Raw genomic sequence first — 20,627 nt, 5'->3', positions numbered from 1 at the left:
TTCTTTTTAACCATGTCCTATAGTGGCCCTATAGAAAATAATTACAGCAAATCTCTAGATATCATTTAATATTAATTGTTAAAGTTTCTATAGGATATTTTTAGTGACATGGAAAGTGGAGAATGGAAATAGTCTAGAAGAAAATATAATACAATGACTGTGTGCAGGATAAATGTGTCATGAAGATTTACACTAGAAGTTGCCACAATGTAGTAACCCTAATGTAACAGTAAATACGGGGAAGACATACAAACAATACGAAGAGTCAATTATGAACTATATTTTTCATATATGTTCTTTAAAAGGGTAACCATTATTATTATTATTTTTTAAATAATGTATAGGTCAGGTGATTTCAGGAAATATTGCAATATATTCAGCCTCTATTTATTGTACAACTGCTGCCCTTCTCCTCTTAGCTACTGGCCATTGCTAGAGAAAATCCACATTGAGTGCCCTACACACTGAATACAGCTACTCTATATAAGGGACACTTCATCCCGTCTACTCCTGAAACTGATGCACACAATGGGACAGAGTTCTTAGGACTGGCGTTTCATACGCCAGTCTTAATAACCACTTCCCTGGCGAATGCCTCTAAAGAAATATGTCACATCTCTCCGCGCGCCACAATTGTGGCGTAACGACCACATATCCTCATATCCCCATCACATAAAAAAAAAAAAATCATATCTCACCACTCCTCTTCTCCCTACCAAATCCCCTCCAACTTTCTCTTCATGCCGCAGCTCATTCAAAGTACTGACGCCGGGCAGCATCAGTACCTATGCAATGCAGCGCTGATGACATTGAGGTTGCTGATGCGGCATAAATAGGGAGCCGGAGGGGACCCGGTGGGGAGAAGAGGAGCAATGAGGTGAGTATGTTTTTTTTTTATGTGTCCGATGGGGGAGGGGGGTACGGTAGAGGCCCGTCCTGGGCCTCTACCTTGCTACGCCTCACAGACTGGCATTCTGTATAGCAGAAATCTGCTAAACTTCAGTTGGACCATATTTTTCTGAGATGGATTTTCAATTCCCTTACATCCTATATATGACTCTCTTTTATTAGAGGACCTTCCATTTTTGTTGCAATTTTGGGAAGGTGTATCAGAGGTTTCACTGTATGCTTCAGTTGTTTGATTTATAATGGCCCAATGGCCACATCTTTATATATTTTATTCAAGGGTACAAGAACTTCTGCTTCTCACATTTCCCCAATTTATTTTACAGATAACAGGTGGTATTTCCAGAAAGCAAATACATACACAGACTTCTCTTTATAAACTGGTAGCTCAAACATTGAAGAATTCCAGATAAGCGCCAGAACAATCAATCATGGCTACGTCATCTTTACGTCGTCAAGTAAAGAATATTGTCCACAATTATTCTGATGCTGAAGTTAAGGTTCGAGAGGCTACTTCAAATGACCCATGGGGACCATCTAGTTCTCTTATGACTGATATAGCTCAAATGACCTACAGTGCAGAATACCCTGAGGTCATGATTATGGTGTGGAGGAGACTGAATGACAGTGGAAAAAATTGGCGTCATGTGTATAAAGGTCTGACACTTTTGGACTATTTGATCAAAAATGGATCCAACAAAGTGCTGCAAGAGTGTAATGAGAATATCATTGCTGTGCAGACTCTCAAAGATTTTCAATTCTTGGATCGTGACGGGAAAGACCATGGCCTCAATGTCCGAGAGAAGGCCAAACAGATAGTGTCCCTTCTGAAAGATGAGGAGCGATTAAAGCAAGAGAGGGCACAAGCTCAGACAACCAGAAGAAGAATGTCTCAAGTTACGGCAGCAGTTGATAGCAGCCATAGGCTTAGATACAATGAAGGTAAGAAAAGAAAGAACGGTAAAGCTTGTTTTAGGCTCTGCTAACATTAACTTCATGGCTTTTCATATTGGAGCCATGACGGTTCTGTTTTCAAACTGATCATGATGAATCTCATGGAGTTGTATTCGGATCACAGAAATAGGGCTACAGCCTGCGCGGTCCTTGTCGTTCAGTATTTCAGTGCCCCGGATGGAGGTGTGAGCAGAGCATAACAGATCACCGAATAGTAGAATTAAAGTAATTATTGCCTGACTTTGGTTGGTTTGTGATAGTCTGTCTTGGGATACAAGGATATGCACCAAGATAGAAAATCAAAATGTTTGCAAGAGTAAAGCATGTATTTTAGGGAGATCAAGGGGTTAATGTATACATTTACAAACCTGCGTAAAGACAAAAAATTATTTCAAGGGGAACTCCCATGGTGACAGTTCAGTCATTTTAGCACGGTATTGGCTCTCAGACGACACTTCTGGGTGAAAATAATTTAATTCAACATTAGATAGGGAGAGTAGCTGTTCATGTCACCATGTTACCCAGAAAATAGCACCAGTGACTTTGAAGAGTTAGTGATCCATGAAATGCAGTTGGCAGAGAAATAGGCATAAAGGATTATTGGGTATAGAGAGTCATAAATTATATTATACCGCATTAATCGTGTGCCGCCATGAGGATCCGTGCGCTGTCCGGGCTTGGACATAGGATTAGTGAGCTGGAGGATTCCTCCCCCATTTACGATAATATTATACCCCTATAATAAAGATTGTCCTTCTTTGGGGTGAAGCTGGTATAACGGCTTTGTTCGTGTAGAAGAAGCTGCAAAATCTTGTGTTCTTGGATGGCTGGACAGTTAAGAAAAACGCTTAATAAATACTTATGAGCTGCCATTTAATTTAATAACCACAGATGAAAATTCAGAAGGATGACTGGGTTTTTGTCTTGTTTTTCTTTTAGCCTCTGTGTCAGCCCTTTCTCCAGAATTGGAACATGCAAGACCTCAGAGTACCGGGGAGGAAGAACTTCAGTTGCAGCTTGCTTTGGCTATGAGTAAAGAAGAAGCTGAAAAGGTGCTATATAAGTCCCCCCACTCTTTTTCAGAGTTACTGCGGTTTTAATTCAGTATTGTTATTAAACGTTTGTATTACATTGCAACATAATTACATAGTAACAAAGTTACATAGAAGATAAGGTAGAAAAAAAGACACCGGTCCTTCAAGTACACCCTATAATTCTACCATGTTGATCCAGAGGAAGGCAAAAACCCCTATGAGGTTGATGCCAATTTCCTCATTAGCGGGAAAATTCCTCCCAGACTCCAAATATGGCAATCAGAATAAATCCCTTGATCAACGTCCCATCTCTAGTAGTCATACGTTTTAATATTATATTTTTCAAGAAAGGGATCAAGGTCCTTATTACACGTACTCAATGAGTCAACCATCACAACATCCCGTTGCAGACAGTTCTATAGTCTCTCTGCTCTTAAGGGGTTTTTACACAGGACGATTATGGGGCAGATAAGTGTTCATATGACGCTCGTTGCCGATAATTGCGCTGTGAAGCTGGGAAGCGATCAGCAGATGAATGACTAAACGCTCGATCTATCGGTCATATAGTTTTAAAAAAGTTAAAGATTATCGTTTTCGGCAGCACATCTCCCTGTGTAAACAAGGAGACGTGCTGCCAACATGATAATAACGCATGGGGACAAGCGATCGGAGTAACGACCGCTCGTCCTCATCCATAACTCCGTATGACAGGAGCAGACGAGCACCGATCAACGATTATCGGCCGATTTAAAAGGGCCTGTACAGTAAATAATTCTTGTCTAAGATAAAGGTGAAACTTTTTTTCCTCTAGACGTAGAGGACACCCCCTTGTCATTGTTACAGGCCTAGGTGTAAAAAGATCATTAGAAAGATCTCTGTACTGACCAATTAAATATTTGTACATTGTCTTTTTTCTCAACTGAATTACCCCAAGTTTGATAACCTTTCTTGGTACTGCATTCCAGCCATTCCCTTAATTAACTCGGTCATCCTACTTTGCACACCTTCTAGTTCAGCTATGTTCTTCTTATACACAGGTATCCAAAATTGTACACAATTTTGTTTGCCTTGGCAGCAGCTGCCTGGCACTGTTTGCTAAAGTTAAATTTACTGTCCACCAATATCCGCAATTCTTTCTCAGTAGAAGTGAGTATTTTACCATTTAATCCATAATTGTAAAAAAAAATTCCTCGGCCCAAGTGCATAACCTTACATTTATCCATATTAAACTTAATTTGCCATTTCTCTTCCCAAACCTCCAGCTTCCCCAAATCCCTCTGTAGTATTACATTATCCTCTTCTGTGTTGATTACTTTACAGAGCTTGGTATAGTCTGCAAATGTTGAAATTATATTCTGTAAACCCACTACAAGGGCAAAAATAAACATATTAAAAAGAAGGGGGTCCAATACTGACCCCTGTGGTACCCCACTGTGATCCACTCTGAGGATGTACCATTAATAACCACCCTCTGTTTTTTTTTTATCAATGAGCCAGTTGTTAGCCCAATAACACATTTTCCCCCAGTCCGAACATTTCAATTTTATATACCAACTTTTTATGACATCTGACATTGGATTTTCCGGTGTAAATACAGTAGCGAAAAAGGTGTTTAATAGATTGGACTTTTTCCCATCCTCCTCCGCCATTACATCCAGATTATTTCTGAGAGGGCCGACACTTTTAGTTTTCCGTTTCTTATTATTTATGTATTTGAAAAATATTTTGGGCTAATTTCTACTTTCTTTGGCAACGAGTCTCTGTTTCATTTGACCTTTATTTGTCTTTTACACAACTTATTTTTTTTCTTTGTGATTATTTAATGCCTCGTCACTACCGTCCTGCTTAATTAGTGTGAACGCTTTCTTTTTATAATTTTTTGCTCTCCTTACTGTTTTTTTAACCATATCGGTTTCATCCTGTTTCCATCTTGTTTATTCCCATAAGGTATATATTTTTCACAGGACCTATTTAAGGAGGATTTTAAAAATGTCCAATTTAGTTTGTGTTCTTTATTTTTGAGAACATTGTCCCATTTTATGCCATTAAGGTCATACCTTCGCCGATAAAAATGGTTATTAAACTTACTCCATTATACTCCTACGGGAAATTCCCTAATCCTAAATATAGTCAAATCCACTTTATTCTCCGGAAATGTAATTTCTCAATTTCTGAGCCTAGCAGTCATGCTTTTTTTTTTTTCATTGTCTTCATTGCTTAGTACTATACTGTCCTTCGTGCTGTGTGAATGAATGGGACAGGCTGCAGTACGACAGGAATAGATGGGGAGGCAGTAGCATCTGTGGCTACGCTATTATCCAGGCTTTAATGCTACATATTCAAGGTTACCCCCACATTTCACTGAAGTCAAGCACAAAAATGGTGGTGTAAAAATCCGCAGAAATCTTAAGTGCATAACGAAGTGCTAGGAGGCCAATTCTATTGAACCACATGTGGAAGGGTGAATAATAATGCTGAGAAAAAAAATTTAGTTCGAGATTTTCAATGATAATAATGATAAATCTGTTTCTGTATGTTATATGTTAATAAACTAATAACATTAGCTATTAACAATAGATTTAACCAGCGCTGTACTGGGGTACTATGGGTCAACCACAGAAAAACAAGTTACAAACCCTAGTAACTTGGCCCCATTATTATGTCAGAACCCTGGCCCTCCAAAGGATCTTCTGGTTGTTTATTGGGCAAATCTGACCCTAGTATTGATATGGTAAATAATGACCATTCAGGCCTTTGTGCAAGCTGGCACAAATATACAAACACCCTCATTTGCAGTTTTTTGGTCTGTTTCAGTCTACCACCTGGATTTGGTTTTGGTTCAGGTTCTAATCTTTTCACAATTTAGAGAGCAATAAAAAAAAAAAAAAGACAAAATAAAAAAGTATCTATAGTACTCTATATATACTCAATACCTCCCTATTTGTAGGTAGATTGAGCTTTAGTGCATATCTATTTATATTTAGTGGTTTAGGTGGCATTAGTGTTGCAGGGTGCTGTCGCCATTTTTTTTATATCTGCTATAGTATTCTATAGCTATATCACCTTATTTCAAATATTTTGATGAAAAAAAAAAAAGGATAAAATATTCTCGCTCCATCACTGGAAAGCTGCTGAATAGCAAATACCAGGTCCAAATAAATATTCATTACAGAGTATGTAGCAATAGTGTTTCTTGAATCTTACGGGAATGCGTTGAGTTGGTGTCCATCATAACCCGTGCCATCAGGATGATGATTTTTACTGAGGGTAGTACGACTGCAGACAGTGGGGGGGAACTTCCTCCCTACCTTTCATGCAATCCCAGATTGCACTTAGCTCAACAATCACAGAAGCGTACAAAACGCACTCTGCTATAATTGGATTTACAGTAAAATACAACAGGATCGTCATTAGCATTTTGCACCAGATTTACGACTTTAATCCCGGTTCAAGTGGAGATGTCAGATTCTGTCGGGTTATACTACACCTAAAATTTCTGTTTGGGCAATGGAGATAAAACTCATTGTCTATCCCAAATATAGTCATACTAGCATTATGTTTTGGTAAGAGTGGGTAAAGGCATGGCTACTCCTTTAACAGCTTACCGATCGCCAGCTATATCTAAACGGCCGGTGGTAAAGGTCTTTAAAACCCGCGCCATAATTTATTTACGGCGCAGGTTTTAGCTGGCTGCCCGAGAGATCAAAGCGCTGTGTATAGAATAGAGGCAGTGCCACAGCCTCTATTGATCCTGGTGATCATAGGACTGGTCACATGATCACCGGAATGCCGTTAGTGGCAGGCTGCTGCTGGGTCTAACTAGTCCCGGCACAGCCGTAATAGTGACAATAGTCACTATAACAGGGCTGATTTTCTTTGTAACTGGGGCTGCTGTAAGGCCCTGTTCACATGGAGTTTTTTTTAGAGGCAGAAAATTCTGCCTCAAAATTCCGTCTGGACTTTTCGCTGCGTTTTTCGGCCGCAGCCATTGAGCGCCACAGGCAAAAACACTGCGAAATATGCTTTCTCTGCCTCCCATTGATGTCAATGGGAGGTCAGAGACGTAAAACGCCTGAAGAAAGGGCATGTCGCTTTTTCCTGCGAGACGGTTTTTCCGCTCGTGTGAAAAAAAAAAAAATGCCTCTGCCTCCCATTAAAATGAATTTTCAGCCTTTTTTGGTGCGTTTTCCGACACGGTTTCCGCGTAAAAAAAAACTCAGTGTGAACAGGGCCTACAGTTAAAAAATAAGGTGTAAAAGAAAATAAATAAATGAAGTCCCACAAAAGTATTTTCTGACCTTTGCAGGACAGACCACGATAATAAAAAATAAAAGTAAATTACCCAATTACCCTAAAACAGACATGTAATATATCATAATTTATTGTAGACAATGACGATCACAAATATAAGGTCTGTATTAGGATAAAACTATTATAACCAGAAAAAATTTGCTGAAATATAAAAAAACATTTTTGCACTATTATTTTAAAACTAGAAGCCTGAAAATTCTAAGGCTATGTTCACACAGAGTATTTTGGGGGAGGAATATCTGCCTCAAAATTCAGTTTGGAACTTTGAGGCAGATTTTCCTCTCCCTGCACGCCGTTTTTCGCGGCGATTTTCGCGCCGTTTTTCGCCCGCGGCCATTGAGCGCCGCGGGCATAAAACAGCGCGAAATACGCTTTCTCTGCCTCCCATTGAAGTCAATGGGAGGTCAGAGGCGGAAGCGCCCGAAGATAGGGCATGTCGCTTCTTTTTCCCGCGAGGCAGTTTTACTGCTCTCGGGAAAAAGACGCCGACGCCTCCCATTGAAATCAATGGGAGGCGTTCTCGGGCCGTTTTTGCGACGCGGTTTCCGCGTCAAAAAACTCGGCAAAATACTCCGTGTGAACATCCCCTAAAAGAGCAAATAGGATGTGTATAAAAATGAAAACGAAACCTGCATTGTCTATGAAAAAAATGTCACAAAAATCACGTCGCTAGCCCAACAAATAAAAAAAGTTATAGCCTGGTCCTGAACCGGTTATGCAAAATATATTGTTATTTTATTGTACATTTCTATTGCTTTCACTGTTTTATACAACTTATTTCTACCAAAGGGGCATGTCCCTAAATATATCCCGTCACTGTGGAGGAAAGCTGTGTGCAATTGTGGAAATCCATATTTGTAATATTTAAATACTAGGGTTTTTGTACCTATTCAAGGTGTAAACATCCATGAAGTCTTAACTACTAAATGTAATATAATGAGTATAATTAAACCATTATGACTATAGCTGTTTAGTCACATTATAATTTGTGTGTCATTTTTCAATTGCTCAATTCAGCCACCACCCAATGAAGTCATCCCATAGCTGCACAAACATCCAAATCCCAATTTTGGTAAATCAGAATGTTGAGAGGTTTCCCTAAATATTAATGGCATTGTCCCATGATTACTTCTTAAATGATATTTATTTATCAAACTAATATTAATATTGAGCAAATGATTGCTTAAAAGTCTAGAAATTAGCTGGACATACTATCCATGACACGTTTTAACAAATAGTAGAGTTTTCAAACAATCATAATATACATACAGATCTGGACAACAGCAAGCCATGCCTAGTGTATTAGGCCTCTGCTTCACCGTGATTTCAGTCACCTGTAGCCAAATTCTATAGCATCTCCGCTGCCCAACAGGCACAAGGCAATTCTGCCATGTGACGGGGCTACCTAGGGCCGAATCAAATATGGTGGAGGCCCTTGGGCAATAATTTGATGGCTGTCCCCAGTAACAGTATCATGTAATGCATGGCTAAGTTAAGATGTCAAACACATAAGATAATTGATGGCAAATCTGCCCAATGTTGTCAGGATCTGCCGACGTTCCTATGTATATGGGGGCAACTGTTGATTTTTTTCTGTTGGGGAAAGCAAGGATCAGATATGTTGTATTTTAACATTCTGGATCCAGGTCAGTGGAGCTGGAGGCAGATGGCAGCTACTTATCTCCTTCTCCCTATGGCAATAAACATGAAGCTTGAGCCACTGGATTTCTTCTAGTCAGCAGTGCAGGAAGATGAGGCATTGGAGAAGAAAAAGTGGTTCCAACTATTCTGTCTTGAAGCTGGGAGAGCATGCATAGAGCTTGAGGGGACTGGGCAGTGGGCACATTTGCCCCCTTTATCCTACCAGTAATTTGGCCCTGTAGCTACCTGCTTGTAAATTGAGTTGTCCCGTCTATAACATCATGGGCAAGTTGAAGTTCGATGCAACTTGACCAAGTCAGGATATTGCAGCGACAGGTAACTGTGATGGTCCAACAATCTAAACAACAGTTTTCCATGACATTGGACGGAGACTGTCTGATACAATGGTATGTTGCATTACTGCTATAGTCTAGTAAGTTCTGTATAAATCTAACAGAAATAAGAGCCATACGGGGGTATAGCAGGGCCCCATAGAAATCTATAGGCACCCTATTACTTCTCCATAGAAGTCGGAGATCATATAAAGCCATTGTGCTTTTCTTCCCTTTAGGATCCAGTTCGGTCTTCACCAAACTTCCCTTTGTGAGCCTGGCATTACTTTAAAATTTAACCTTTTTTATGATTAGTGAAAACATGCATCATATGTCCTAGGGGTAGATAAACTTGGAGAGACATTTGTTGAGAAGGATCTGGGTGTACTATATGGATCATATATCACAATGATGTGTCAATCAGCTGCTTCTAAGGCCAGCAGAATAATGTGGTGTATTAAAAGAGGCATGGAGTCGTGTTACCGGAATAGAACATTACCACTTTACAAAGCATTAGTGCGGGCTCATCTAGAATATGCAGTTCAGTTCTGGGCTCCAGTTCATAAAAAGGATACCCTAGAGTTTAAAAAAAATTCAAAGAAGATGGAGAATCTTAGTTATGAGGAAAGAATAAAATAATAAAATGTATTTAGTCTTGAAGAGAGACAACTGGGGACAATGATGACATGATTAACTTGTGTAAGTATATAAAAGGCCTATCAAGAAATATAGTGAAAATCTGCTCCATGTAAAATTCCCTCAAAAGACAAGGGGGCACTCCCTCCAAATGGAGAAAAAAATAAAGGTTCAAACCCCAGAGACGACAAGTTTTTTTTACTGTGAGAACTGTGAATCTGTGGAATAGCCGACCGCAGGAGCCGTCACAGCAGGGACAGTAGATGCTGCAAATAAAGGATTAGATCATTTCCTAGAACGAAAAAAATATCAGCTCCTAGGTCATTGTGTAGATTTCTTGTTTGAATGTTGATCCAGTCTGATCGCTATTTGGGATCAGGAGGGAAATTTTTCCTTTTTAGGGCAGATTGTTTAATGCCTTCTGGTTTATTTTTTTTGCCTTCCTCTGCATAAATAGGGGTAAAACAAAGTTCTACAGTTCACCATATCCCTTGGCTGAACGTGATGGACATATATTTTTTTCAAATCGTAACTGTAACATTTGTATCATATTAGTCCTTTTTTATTTGTGCTATGTAATCTTGTACTAGTTTTTTTTTTTTCGAATTCTAACAGATTTATATGATTTTTTTCTTTTGAAAAAAGAAAGTCCCTTCTGCTCCGGAGGAGGAAGAAGAAATACAGCTGCAAGCAGCACTAAATCAAAGCAAAAAGGAATATGAAAAGGTATTTAATTTATGCAGCATAAAAATTGCCTCCAGTCATAACATGCATTTACAAGTACCATTAACGGGCTACGTTCACAGGAGAACATTATCCCACATATTTTTATAAAGAACACATATGGCTGAAATCAGAGAATAGGGCGGTCAACGGGGCATTTTTTTTATATGAAAATGTAAAAATAAAGGCCCCAAATGCCCCACGAGGAATTATGGGGAGAGGACATTCTTGTGTGGAAACTTTACTAGTAGGATGATAAGATGTTGCAATGTACACAGTAAGGTTGTGTTCACATCAGCGTTGCTTTCTTTGGAGGGATTCAGTCTGAGAATTCCGTCGAGGGAACCCCTCAACGGAAAGGCAAACAGACTGCGAAATTGATTCCGTCAAAAACAACGGTACCCAGTCACAACGGTGACAAACTGATAATTTTTTTGTACATAAATTGTCCAATCCATACTCTATTGACTTGAGTTCTAAAACACGTGGAACAATAATGTCTCTTTCAAAAATACAGCTTTATTTCTTATGTGTTTTGTACATGAAAATCAATTTAGGGCAAATGATGTAAAACCCGGGTGCTGTAAGTCAGAGATATGCTCTCCTGCATTCATAGGGAGAATACCTTCATCATTTTTTTATGTTGGATTCCATATGCAACAAATTGGTGGCATACTGAGGTACATTGGGTCTCCATGAACCTCTATGGGTGCCCTATTGGGCATGAGGTCATAATGTAATAAAACATTTTTATTTTCCATTAATGTACACTATAATCTGTTCCTAGGTCTATACAAGTCTTGCTATGTGAACGAATGACTTGGTTGTGATACAGTCTGGTTTATATTTAGGAACAAAAGTCTCAACAGGGTGAAATATTGTTGATTGAGAAAGCTTTAATGGAGACACATTTGACAGAGGACAATGATCAGAAGGAAACGGTAAAGAAAAATGAGGTAATGATATATCTGTCTGTATACTCATTGAATCAGATATATTGGTTTTGTGATTGAAAGAATATAATCATGTCTAATTCAAGGGGCTATGGCTTCAGTGTATTTAGGGCATATGGGCCTCATCAGAAATAGTGCCCTTGATGCCCATAGCTACCAATTAGCGTCCATGTTTGCTATGTGCAGCATGGGCACTTTTGATAATTCTGGTGTATGAGGCTCTGTAGGGTTAAATACTGAATTAGTGGAGCGATACTACAGCTCGCTCTCTCTTGATATACAGGTACTGGCATATGACTAGTCTGATTTGTTAGAAATCCAGTAGTGACCATGATATATCGGACTAATGGGAAGATTTACAAGTTCGTTCTGTTACCCAATGAAATACCTAATCCCTGCCGTGTACTGAAGTGACCTTATCAAATAGAAATAGCAGAGAAGTGAACCTCACTCTTAAATATCTCAAAAGAATTACATCATAGGTTGTGACTATTTAAGGTACATTTTTCGGTTCATAACTGTGAAGTATAATTTATTATCAATGTAAAACGTACTTTATCAACGAGCTTTGAAGAGGACCTGTCACCTCTCCTGACATGTCTGTTTTAGTAAATACTTGTAATCCCCTTGAAATAACAATTCTGGAGCATCCTGTCTTAGGCCCTGTTCACAGAGTTTTTTTGTTGCCGATTTTGATGCAGAGACTGCTTTGGAATCTGCGCCAAAAAACACTCAAAACCACCTCCCATTGATTTCAATCGGAGATGGAGGAGTTTTTTTTCCAGCTCGCGGAAAAAAAAAAAAGAAGCAATGTGCACTTTCTTCCCATGGGGGGAAGAGAAAGCATTTTTCGCAGCATTTTTTGCCTGTGGCGCTCAACAATTGCGGTCGAAAAACGCAAGAAAGTGCAGGCAGGTCAAAATCTGTCACAAAATTCCTGAGGGTATGTTCACACTGAGTTTTTTGCCGGAAGAAAAATCTGCCTCAAAATTCCTTCAGATTTTAACCTGCCCTTTTTGGGGAGTTTTTCGGCCATGGCCATCGAACGCCACGGGCAAAAGAAACGCAGCGAAAATGCATCAAAATTGCCTGTAGTTTGAAAAGCGCTTGACCTGAACCCGATCGTACACCTTTGGGATGAACTAGAACAGAGATTGCGAACCAGCGTCCAACATCAGCGTCTGACCTCACAAATGCTGTTTGGATGAATGGTCAAAAATCCCTACGGACACCCCAAAATCATGTAGAAAGCCTCCCCAGAAGAGTGGAAGCTGTTGTTTTAGCTGCAAAGGAGGGACAAACTCCATATTCATGCCTATGGATTTAGAATGGGATACCATATAAGCTCTTGTTGGTGTCAGGGTATGTTCACACGATGAGAGGCATTTACGTGTGAAAAGACAGACTGTTAACAGCTGCCTCGTTTCACACGTAAATGCTCCTCCTCGCATTTTGCGAGCCGTCTGAGACGCTCGTAAATCTTGAGCTTTGCTTCATTGAGTTCAATGAAGAAAAGCTCAAATTACGTGGCAAAGAAGTGCCCTGCACTTCTTTGCCGAGGCAGTTCATTTACGCGTCGTCGTTTGACAGCTGTCAAACGACGACGCGTAAATTACAGGTCGTCTGCACAATACGTCGGCAAACCCATTCAAATGAATGGGCAGATGTTTGCCGACGTATTGTAGCCCTATTTTCAGACGTAAAACGAGGCATAATACGCCTCGTTTACGTCTGAAAATAGGTCGTGTGAACCCAGCCTTAGATGTGGGTGTCCCAATACTTTTGTCCATATAGTGTATGTTGTTTTGGGAAACCATCAGCAATCATGTTATGTCTCTATTTAGTACTTTCAGTGCACAATGGTATATTGTCCTAAATGATCAATTTTATATCTCCTTAACCCATTAATGACACGGCCAATTTTCGTTTTTTCATTTCAATTTTTTTCCTCCCCGCCTTCCAAAAGCTATAACTTTTCTTTGACATAGCGGTATGACGGCTTATTTTCTGCAGGACAAGTTGTAGTTTCTTATGGCACCATTTAATGTAACACATAATGTACTGGGAAACTGAAAAAAAAAATTGTGGGGTGAAATGGGCAAAAAAACAGCGATTGTGCCATTTTTTGAGGATTTTTTTTTAAACAAATTTGTCGCCATATTCTGACAGCCATAACTTTTGTATTTTTCTGTCGCTTTAGCAGTGTGATGGCTTATTTTTTGCGGGGCTAGCCGTAGTTTTTACTGGTACAATAAATCCACTTTTTGATTACTTTATTACTTTTTTTGGGGTAGCTATTGCTACCAAAAAAAAACAGCAATTTGGGCGTTTTTTCAGTTTTTTTAATCGTGTTGACCGAGCGGATTAAATAAGATATTGTAATAGTTTGGACTTTTATGTATGCGCCGATACCAGTTATCTTTTTTTTTTTAACAATACTCTAGGGATAAAATTGTAAAAGGGAGGTTTTTTGAACTTTGAATATATATTTTTTGGTACATTAAAAAAAAAATATTTAACTGTTTTTTATTTTTTTTAGAAGTGCCCCTAGGAACTAATGTATTGTAGCATGTAGCGATCTTGACAGGCCCCTAATAAGCCCTGCCGGAGGCATGGCTTATTAGGGGCAGAAAGATGGCAGTCCTGAGGGCCTTTATTCGGTTTCCAGACTGCCAAGACAACCATCGGCAATCCGCGATTGTGTCACGGCGGCCAATGGCATGTTGGAGGGGGCCGCCCCCTCATTCTAACATCTTAGATGCGGAGGTCGCGACAGACCGCGGAATCTCAGGGGTTACACAGATGGAATCAAAGTGATCTTTGATTCCGCTGTTGCAATCATGTGTTGGCTGTATTACACAGTCAACACCGGCTAAGTATGGAGCACACTCAGCCGATGAGCCCGCTCCATACTTCCCCTTAACGGCTGCCACATACAGTACATGTACGTTGCATGTTGTTAAGGGGTTAATACCCATACAGTGTTGCTCAATAATATATGTATTACAAACACCCATCATATTTATCAACATGAATATAGATGCAAGTATTATGTGAGTTTATGTTAATGAGGCTATGTTGAGTTTAAATGTGCATATGCCAAAATTAGAAGAATAAAGTCATAAAAAGATCCTTCCACAGCCATTATTTATAGTTTATTTACAGCAACAGAAATTCATAGTATGCCAGAGTAGAGTCACAATGTAAAAGTTGTACCTGGGTCACCAATTTTCATGTGACATGTATAATACTGGTGTCTACTTATGTGGCAGAGGGACTTTTAGGCTTCATCAGGCACCAATGATATCGAAAGGTAGAGCTTAAAGGGGTTGTCCACTACTGGACAACTGATAGGTCATCAGTACATGATCTGTGGGGGTCCGTCACCCGGACCCCGCAACGTTAAGCCGCTCCGGCTGCATCCGGGTATCGGATGTACATGCCGGAAGCAGTTGGCTCCGGCTCCTGAATAGCGGCCGAACTGCCGTACTACAGTATTGAAGTGAATAGGAGCAGAGCTGCAGTTCGACAGCACGGCCGCTATGCTATGTAGGGAGCCAACTGGTTCCGGCTCCGTACATAGCACAATGGGCCATATAGCCTGTGCCCAGAGATAGCCGGAGCGGCTTACAGCATCGGGTAGCATTTTCAGATTATTCCCATTGAATGTGACTAATCTTTGTGCAGAAACAGATCAGCCTCGGATTTCTGCGGTGGAGTCTCAGCCAATGCCAAGCCTGATTTTTCCTCAGGAAAAATCCATGGTGTGAACATAGCCTAAGAGCACAGATCTCCTTACTTGCCAAATGGAGATTCCGGATATCAAAAGCAATTGGATTTCAGTTTCTCCTAATTAATCTCTTCTACTATTCGTTTTCCAGACGCACATGTCTGATCTCATCGAAATATTTGGGCCTACAAAACCAGTTTATTCAAATATCTGGAATTCCCAAGTTGTCAGCTCTCATCCATCAACAAACACAAGTTCTTTCCTTCCAGCCTGGGGACCAACAAGTAAGTGGCAATAAATTCTACAGGATTGAGAAACAGTCATGATACATTATGTGATGACGATAACTCTTATATAATATACTGTAGATCTAACGGTTGCTTAATTCCTAATGAGATATGTTCCCGAGCTGTCCTCTTCTATCTAGTTATTGCCCATCACACAAACAATCCAATTTAAAATCTTCACTTTAACCTAAAATATAATTCTGCACCATCCTACATCTCTTCTCTAAGGGCTTATTCATACGAACGTGGGGAAACTCGGACATGAAAAATGGCCGTTTTTCATGTCCATGTTTCACCCATGTGGGACTGGTTTTCACGGATCCCCATACACTTGAGTCTATGGAGGGATCCGTGAAAACGGAAGAAAATAGGACGTTCTATTTTTCAACGGACCCTTCACATAGTCCGTTGAAACAACGGCCGTGTGAACGGCCCCATGGAAATACATGCGTCCGTGTGCGACGGCCGTTGTTTAACGTTCGTGTGAATAAACCCTAAATCACAGATCCCACCCTCAACTGATATTCTATCACAGCCTCCATGCTTACTCCTTTCCCTGACTACTTGTATCCCCTATCCTCTGCACCTTATAGATTGTGAGCTTATAAGGACAGGGCCGTGGGTGTAACTAGGAATGAATGGGCCCTCTGGCAAACTTTTGACTGCCCCCTCACTACCAATGGCCCTCCCACCCCCACAACCCCTGGCAATGAACATTTATAAGTTCTGTGTGCAAAATAAAAATACAGCTAGGCCGCCAAGTGTACTCGTATTAACCGTTGGTTACAGGATTATGAAAATTGTTACATACAGTTAAGCACTGATATAATTTTTTTTATCACTTTTCTATTTCATAGTCATAATAATTAATTAAAAAAACATACCTAAAACTCAGCACTGGGACAGGAAGGACTTGTTTCTCGCTAACTTTTAGGGCTTATTTAGACAAACGTTGAATACGTCCGTGCCACACGGACGCATGTATTTCAAAGGGGACATTTACACGGCCGTTGTTTCAACGGACCGTGTGAAGGGTCCCTTGAAAAATAGAACATGTCCTATTTTCTTCCGTTTTCACGGATCCCTCCATAAACTCAAGTCTATGGGGATCCGTGAAAACGGGACCCGCACAGGGACAACGCGGATGCGTTTTTCACGCTCGCGTTTCCCCACGTTCATCTGAATGAAATCGACAGTTTGATATGATTTGACGACGATACCAAATTTATAGAGGCTCTGTCACCAGATTCTCAAATCCCTATCTCCTATTGCATGTGATCGGCGCTGCAATGTAGAGAACAGTAACGTTGTTTTTTTTAAAAAAAAGTTAATCTTTGGCCAAGTTATGAGCTATTTTATATATATATGCAAATGAGCTTTGAAATAGACAACTGGGCGTGTATTGTGTTTTTAACTTGGCGTGTTTACTTGTTTTACTAACTGGGCGTTGTGAATAGAAGTCTATGATGCTGACGAATCAGTGACCAATCAGCATCATGCACTCCTCTCCATTAATTTACACAGCACATAGTGTTCTTACTAGAACGATGTGCAGCCACATACACAAGTGTCCTGATAATGAATACACATGACCTCCAGCCTGGACGTCATGTGTATTCACAATCCTGACACTTCTGAATCTTTTCTGTGAGATTCCAGCAAGCCGCGCGTAATCTCGCGAGATTACGAGGTAAACAAGATTTCGTTTCCCTTGCTGGAAATCTCACAGATGTCACATGAAAATTGGTGACCCAGGTACAACTTTTACATTGTGATCTTCTGCATTACAGGGCAACACAAATGTTTAAAGTGGTTCTAGAGTTTTAGGTAGAGTAAAGTCTTCACCTGACCAGACATAGCAATGGTACATGCCTCTATTTGTATTCTACTTTCAGATCACAATTCGAGTGTAGTCACCTCTCCCTTACCCTGGGATACCATTCCTCAGAGTCCTCAGTTAAAAACAGAAAACACAAGTCAAAGTATAATTTTTGGCTCAGAAGAACCAATAGGCTGGCAAGAGCCACAAGTTGTAAAGAGCTCCACATCTGATCCATGGGGGGAAAGCAAAAGCAGTAAGTATGATAATGTAACAGGAAACCCTGCATTTCATCCTATTTCTTTCATTCGTGGAACTGCAGCCATTTATGACGGTGAAGGATTTATGCTACAACATAATAATAATAAAAAATTAAAATTATTTATTATATTTACAGTGTTGTATAAGAACCCAAACATATATGCTTTAGAAATATATTAGAAAAAAAACTTACCAACAGGGTTTGCTTCTTTTTACATATTTAATTTAATCAGATTTTAATGGGAAATTTAAGGTAACCAGGTAGCTTTTAAGGAATAGATTTAAAAAAAACACACACTTGGGGTCTATTCATAACGCAAATGCTTGCAATGTCCATTTGACGTATGCACTGGGAAAGCTAGGATTCTTCTGTATTATCCCTTTCACTTAGGGCTCATTCAGACAAGCGTGTATCTCGTCCGTGTGACGGGTGTTAAAACAACGGCCGTCACACGGACTCATGTATTTCAATGGGGTCAGTCACACGACCGTAGTTTGAACGGAGTGAGTGAAGGGTCCGTGAAAAAATAGGACATGTCCTATTTTCCTGCGTGTCACGCATCCCTCCATAGACTCTAGTCTAAGGAGGATTCGTGACAACGTGTCCTTCACGGGTTCACCTCGGAGGTGAAAAAATAGTTTTTCACGTTCATTTAATAAAGTTGTCCAGGATTAGAAAAATGTATCTGCTTTTTCTCCCAGAAATAGTGACACTCATGCACCTGGGCTGTGTCTAGTATTGCAGCTTATTCCCACTTAAAGTGTAACTAAACTTTTATAAAACTTTTGACATGTCATAGTGTCATGTCAGAAGTGTTGATCAGTGGGGGTCTGAGCACTGAGACCCCCACCGATCGCTAAAACAAAGCAGCAAAAGCGCTTAGATGAGGTCTGTGTCATTTTATTTCTGATGGCCTCTGCTCGGCTTTTCTTGGAAAGCCGAGCGAGCGATGTACAGGTTTAATAGAATAGTCTGAGTCCGTACATGGCTCGTTTGGCTTTCCGAAGAAAGCAAAATCAGAAACAAAGCAGCATAGCGCTCACCTGAGCACTTCTGTCACTTCGTTTTAGTTACCTTTTAAGTGAATAGAGATGAGCTACAATACTAGACACATCCCAGGTGGTTCCAGAGTTCCGTTCATAATATGGACAGTTAAACATGGGTGCAATATGCCAGACTGTGGAAGCCCCAAAAATATATCTTCAAAGCCTTTAGAAAATAATTGTAATTATTTTGGTATATTCATTAACTTAGGTCCAGATGATGTAAGCTATGACATATTTTCAGCGCCTCATTTAACTCCTGAAAAAGACTTCAAACCACCATTTGTTATGAAGGCAGAAAACTCGTTTGGTAAGATGTCCTGCTCCAGAAGCACACGGTATATAGTATCGCACATTATGCATTGGGTGTCTGTGTTGAAAGCTAGTTACTATGGTTATCTATTACAGACATGGACCTCTTCGGAGATGTTGTACCTACTTCAAAGTCATCTGCTGACAGTACTGATTTAGGGGCTGAAGAACCAGTCCCAGATACCAATGCCAAACCTCGCTGCAATACTCCAGAGTTGTTTTTGGAACCTGCTGCCAGGTCATTAGTGAACCTAGATAGTCTTGTATCTTATGGAGATACGGTCAAAAACAAAAATCCCTTCTTTTCAGGTAAGTAGGTACAACACTGAATGTCTGGATAATATGCACAAGAAAACAAGATACTGCGCTCTCTCTCTCTATATATATATATATATATATATATATAAAATATAGTAATAGATCTGTGTGTAGGCAGCGTTTGTATGTATTGTACTCAGCATTTCCCCCCATGCACTCTGTATAGGTTGTTGTCAATGGCTAGGATCATTACAGCTAATCTGTAGCTCGACCATAATTTGACATTTTAGCCCCAGGACCAAGTCTTATGAGTGTACAGGCTACTAATGCACAGATCTAGGTTCTTTGCTATTTTATGGCATGCTCGTACGTACAGGACGAGAGAATGTCAGAAATAATAAGGCTAAATTCCTTACTGTCCTGTGCATGATCCAGTATTGTATTGATGTGCACGGACAGAACGTATAGCGAGAAGATGCTGCACACATTCTCTAAAAATATTACATGGATGGATCGAATATGGAAAGCCAGAACCTAAAATCTACTATCTATTATGTTCCTGCTGGATATCATATTGAAATAGCTCAAAACATGTAAAGATAAAAACTAATAGATTTATTTTTACATTTTTCTGTAGGTCTGAGAGAACCATCGCCCTCCAATCCATTTCAGTATGGAGACCAGAAGCCATCTCTCAACCAAATTCGAGCTACCTCTCCCATGCCAACAACAGGAGCACAAATGCCAACCCAGAATGTCAGTCTTTTGCCAATTAACTCAATGGAAACAGGATTTAATAATTTAAGGACCATTTCTCCAGTGCCCGGAATCACAGTGCCATCCACCATACCACTTCCAATGCAGCTTCAAAATTTCCCCCCTGCGATCAGCCTTTATCCTTCACTGAATTTTCCTTATGCTCCAGTGGTACCATTAAATCTACAGCCTGTTGCTTTGCCTCAACCAATGCTGCCGAACCCCAACCCTGCACAAGCTTCAAATAATCCCTTTCTCTGACTGTGTTGGGTTCATTTTATTCTTAGGATGAGAGCTTCACTTATTTTAAAGCACGCACGCTATGGCTTCTTGTAACAGGGATAAAGGAAATGCAATCATTCTGTATTATTACTGCCTACAAATCATAAAACAATATATTTTCAATAGAAACAAATGATAGTTGGTGTGAGTTAAATTATTTTTAAAATTATGAAGTCGGTATGTGGTATAGGTTTTTAATGAGTGAGAATTATGAATCTGGGTCACTGCTAAGTGGAAGAACTATGAGATTTAGGGTAACAATACTTGCCTGTCGAATAGCTATTATTATCAAGTTTATTAACATAATCGCTGAATCCCAGCAACAATCATTCCAGTAGACTGAGGCTATATAACAAAAGTTCCCTGGTTGATATCAAGGTTTGAAAAT

At 39.9% G+C, this 20,627-nt stretch overlaps 1 protein-coding gene across 1 annotated transcript; it reads left to right on the top strand.

Annotated features, from left to right (window-relative positions):
• The first annotated feature begins 1,337 nt into the window (after positions 1 to 1,337).
• EPN3 (epsin 3) lies at positions 1,338 to 20,288 on the top strand. Its single transcript, XM_075845935.1, has 9 exons — positions 1,338 to 1,848; positions 2,800 to 2,912; positions 10,460 to 10,540; positions 11,389 to 11,493; positions 15,372 to 15,504; positions 17,403 to 17,582; positions 18,843 to 18,941; positions 19,040 to 19,252; positions 19,839 to 20,288. Exons 1-9 carry the CDS (start codon positions 1,338 to 1,340, stop codon positions 20,216 to 20,218), a joined length of 1,815 nt encoding a protein of 604 aa, XP_075702050.1. The 3' UTR covers positions 20,219 to 20,288.
• The last annotated feature ends 339 nt before the right edge of the window (positions 20,289 to 20,627 follow it).

The sequence above is a fragment of the Rhinoderma darwinii genome, chromosome 13 (assembly GCF_050947455.1).
Source record: "Rhinoderma darwinii isolate aRhiDar2 chromosome 13, aRhiDar2.hap1, whole genome shotgun sequence".
In the NCBI taxonomy this organism is placed as follows: domain Eukaryota; kingdom Metazoa; phylum Chordata; class Amphibia; order Anura; family Rhinodermatidae; genus Rhinoderma; species Rhinoderma darwinii.
The sequence above is the reverse complement of the archived record's forward strand: the minus strand, read 5'-3'. Positions and strand labels throughout refer to the sequence as shown.